The sequence below is a fragment of the Aegilops tauschii genome, chromosome 5, assembly GCF_002575655.3.
Source record: "Aegilops tauschii subsp. strangulata cultivar AL8/78 chromosome 5, Aet v6.0, whole genome shotgun sequence".
Taxonomy (NCBI): domain Eukaryota; kingdom Viridiplantae; phylum Streptophyta; class Magnoliopsida; order Poales; family Poaceae; genus Aegilops; species Aegilops tauschii.
In genome coordinates, this window is record NC_053039.3 from 43,943,096 (window position 1) to 43,947,472 (window position 4,377).

The 4,377-nt window shown below is 42.8% G+C and overlaps 1 protein-coding gene across 1 annotated transcript; it reads left to right on the forward strand.

Moving 5' to 3' along the window:
• The first annotated feature begins 907 nt into the window (after positions 1-907).
• Positions 908-1,741, forward strand: LOC109781785 (uncharacterized). The gene has a single exon (XM_020340389.3). It carries the CDS (start codon positions 1,047-1,049, stop codon positions 1,542-1,544), a length of 498 nt encoding a protein of 165 aa, XP_020195978.1. The 5' UTR covers positions 908-1,046; the 3' UTR covers positions 1,545-1,741.
• Positions 1,742-4,377: the final 2,636 nt, after the last annotated feature.

Consider the following 4,377-nt stretch of genomic DNA (forward strand, 5'->3'; position numbering starts at 1 on the left):
GCATGATCTTTCCTTTATTGTAACCGATCGCCTGTAACCCTAACCCTATTGGTGTATATATAAACCAAAGGGTTTTGGTTTTTAGGGCTAGAGCAACATCCATCACCCCGTCAACCTAGGGTTTAGCTCGCCTGATCTCGGGGTAGATCGACTCTGTAACCATATCATATACATCAAAATAATCAAGCAGGACGTAGGGTTTTACCTCTTCGAGAGGGCCCGAACCTGGGTAAACACCGTGTTCTTCGTCCCTTGTTCCCCATTGATCCTAGATCTACAGCTCGGGACCCCTATCCGAGATCTGCCGGTTTTGACACCGACAGGGGGGCTTTCCACGCCGTGACCCATGCCTACTTCTATCCGCGCAACACTAGCACACACCATACGCCATCGGACACGACCCTCTCCGCCCGAAGCCGCCGCTTAAGTTTTCAAAGCCCTCCCTGAGAGCCATGGAGTGGCGAGGGCCTCGCCACTTCCTTCATGAGTGGCACAAAATAAAGAGGGCGTGGAGGGGGTTGGCTCTAGGGTATCTGCCGCGAGGGCCGATGCTAGGGCCTACCAAAACATTTTGTTCTGTCTATTGCGTTCCTTGTAGTCAATTATATGAAACCATAACCCATTTTTTTCGTAGATAAGGATGGCCATATTCCAAAAGCTACAACAACAAACACATAGAGTACATGATATTGATCACTAGTACTAGGTACCAACTATATATGTGATCTCTGTAGCAATTATGTTGTTCAGTTCCTTGCCCAGTTCCTTCAGGGTGAGGGCAGCAGTAGTAGGCACCCAACTTGGATGTCGTCTTCCTACGCAGCTACAGCCATGGTGACCCACCCTGGCAATAATGCAGCTCTCCCAGATTTAGGACGTGGTCCGCTTCCCTTTTATGCCCCGTCCTATAAACACACACACACACCCAAGCAGAGCTCACCACACCAGCAGCTACCTAGTAGTAGTAAAGGCTTGATTTACAGAATTGGCACCAAGAGAGCCAGAGTCTGAATCAAAAGCATTCGATCTCCTTTGATCTCTAAAGAATGGCGGCTCCACCACCTTCCACCTTCATCGACGACGACGAAGATATGGACGCCGTCGACCTGTCGCTGACACTCGCCCACACGCCGTGGCCGGCGTCACCGTCGTCTCCTCCGGCTGCTTCATCAGGTGGTGGCAATGGCAGTGGCAGTGACAACGGTGGTCGTGGTGGCGTGAGGCTGTTCCCCTGCCTGTTCTGCAACAAGAAGTTCCTCAAGTCGCAGGCGCTAGGGGGACACCAGAACGCACACAAGAAGGAGAGGAACATCGGCTGGAACGCGCACCTCTACACCACCCCCATCAACACCAACTCAGCCGCTGATGCCATGCCCAGTAACCACCAGACGATGTACCCCATCCAGGTCTCGCACTCCTGCCAGCACCAGGGGTACCCCCACCTCGCCGACGGCGGCTCGCCGGGGGGCAGCTGGTGGCGCGACCAGGACGGCGACAAGAAGCAGCAACAGCCGAGGAAGGTCGACCTTAACCTCAAGCTCTAGCTACCTAGTTCTGTTATTTTCCTTTTTATTATTATATTATTTTCCCCTCCCTCTTTTTTTAGTCGATGTTTTCCTCTCTTTCTCTTCTCCCTTTTTAGTAGGTGTGGGTGGGTACTTGGTTAATGAGTGTACCTTGTGCTGATTGTACCGATCGAGCGTGCAATTGATGATAATAAACAAGTAGTTGTTCGATTGTTTGGGACAAGAATCAGAAATATTGCACATTCTGTAAATTAACATCTACACATAATCTTGCTGTAAAAAAAACATCTATACATAATCTGGTCAGCTGGTGTGCTGTGTGTGGACTGTGGACGTCTATGTCGTGTTGTTTTGAGCTTCTCCAAAGTTCTAAAAAAAAGTATACTGATGATTTTATTTTTAACATAATTAGTGTAATGTCACCGCAAGTAATTAATTGAAAAAAGTCTTCGAAATGTTTCTTTTTCTGAACAATCACTAGGGAGAAAGGATCCCCACCTGAATGCATTACTCAAAGGTGATCATGGATGACAGAGTTACATGTTTGCGCTAGAATGCGAGGAGAGGTATTGCCGTCATGGCATGGTTGTGCTAGAACGTGAAGAGAGGTATTGCCGTCATGACATGGTTGCGAGCTTTTTACAAGGATTCTTAAATAAATATGTCCAAAGGTAGAAATCAGCAATAATCTTCCTAATGATAAGAGGCTGAAGAGTGAGTGTTGTGCCGGAAAACCTGAACATTCCTAGAATCCCAAATTTTTCATAAAATGGAAAGAGCAACCGAGGGCCATAGGTCGTTGTCGAGGCCATTTAGTGTTGGGGCAAATGATTGTACAATTTGTGTTTCGCAAGAGAAACAACAGCCCATCTATTGCTAGCTAAGCATTTGTGATTTCTCTATTCCTTCCAATGCATAGCTGATTAATAGCTACTGCACATAATTGTCAAAACATTTTAACCAATTAACTCCAAATTAAGCCAATTGCTCAAGAACCTTTTTAACATTGATCTAAATTATACTGTAAATTTCTTATTTGCTCGAGTTTTGAATCTATTGTTAAAATGTAATTTAAGGTGGCTAAAATGTTAAATAAAAGCTTGTTAATTACAGTATCTGAATTTTAAGTACTCCCTCTGTTCATTTTTATAAGACCTTGAAGACATTTCAGACAATGTACAAAACAGTCTGTTTTGAGTTGTCTGAAATGACTTACAAAAATGAACGGTGGGAGTATCAAAATTGTGCAACATGCATCTCTCAAGTAGTCAATTGTGAGTTAAGATGTGCCAAGCATGAATTTCTTTTCCCCCAATATCTAAGAGAATACTTATTATTTATTTTGAATTATCGGGAATGTGGCACCGAGTGGCGTCCTAATCAACTGAGGCATGAATCTAACAAGTGGGTCCAAGCTGTCAGAATGCGCAACAAATCTTGTCGGTTGTTTTTCAACAAGATTTGTTGTTAAACAGGGTAAATGGAGTAGAATATTGCACAAAACCCCCCCAAAAAAAACTGGGACACCAGCAATAATTTACTCTTGTTTTTCTAGCGCATGCTTGCGTTAATTTTTCCAGTTCACTGTACTACACACAGTGACTTGTCATCTAATTGCTACACGAGATATAGATCCGAGATCGACATGTAGGGTCTATGTGGATGGAGATCGATCGGCCGCGTTAATCTTGTGCGTGACGCTAATGGATCCCATCAATTAGTTGGGCTACTTTTTGGTGCGCACCAATAATAGGTGTCATGGTGTTCGTCTCACATGCTTATAGCATAATAACTTTTTCTAAAAAGGGCACACTGCATCCAGTGCTGATTACATGATATATACCCACAATTTGTTTCAAAAAGAGTCCCGCAAAAAAATTTGTTTCAAAAAAAAATATAAACCCACACCCACAAAAGAAACTTGGGGTCCTAAAATAAAACATGGGTTAATTTGATACATGCCAATTTTGCATGAAAGACATATACCGAAGTAGCCCTTTTCACCTTTGTCAAATCATTTGGGCCGGGATGCTAGGTTTTACTTATATTGCCCGGACTTTCTTTTACATGTTTCCAAAAACAATAAAATGGAGTGTGTATTATCCTTTTTTTAAACAAGCTTTCTTCCCGCTTTATATATGTAAAGACCATCACATCCATACAACTGAAGATCCAAGTAGGAAAGAATGAAATAAATAGTTCTGTCAGGGCAACGACACAATACGTTTCCAAAAGCTAAAAGTAAATCGGTATAAGAGGCATCAATGGAGGAGTCCATCATGCCTCCTAGCCAATACCTTTCCCACCACTACTTGCAAAAATGCCAAAATTTTGAACACAGAGTCAGAAACACACCACAAAAAACCCTCCTGATAGCCATCTCGTTACGCATAGTCCAAAGGATCCAGGCCATCATTGCCAACACCAACCATAAGAGGTGCCTTCTCCTACTGAAGGAAATATGCCCTAGAGGCAATAATAAAGTTATTATTTATTTCTTTATATCATGATAAATGTTTATTATTCATGCTAGAATTATATTAACCGGAAACTTAGTACATGTGTGAATACATCGACAAAAACAGAGTGTCCCTAGTATGCCTCTACTTGACTAGCTCGTTGATCAAAGATAGTTATGTTTCCTGACCATAGATATGTGTTGTTGATGACCCACAAGTATAGGGGATGGCAACAGTTTTTGAGGGTAGAGTATTCAAACCAAATTTATTGATTCGACACAAGGGGAGCCAAAGAATATTCTCAAGTATTAGCAGTTGAGTTGTCAATTCAACCACACCTGGAAAACTTAATATCTGCAGTAAAGTATTTAGTAGCAAAGTAGTATGGAAGT

Coding starts and splice junctions, on each gene's coding strand:
- LOC109781785 (XM_020340389.3), top strand. CDS start 1,047: ATGGCGGCTCCACCACCTTCCACCTTCATCGACGACGACGAAGATATG.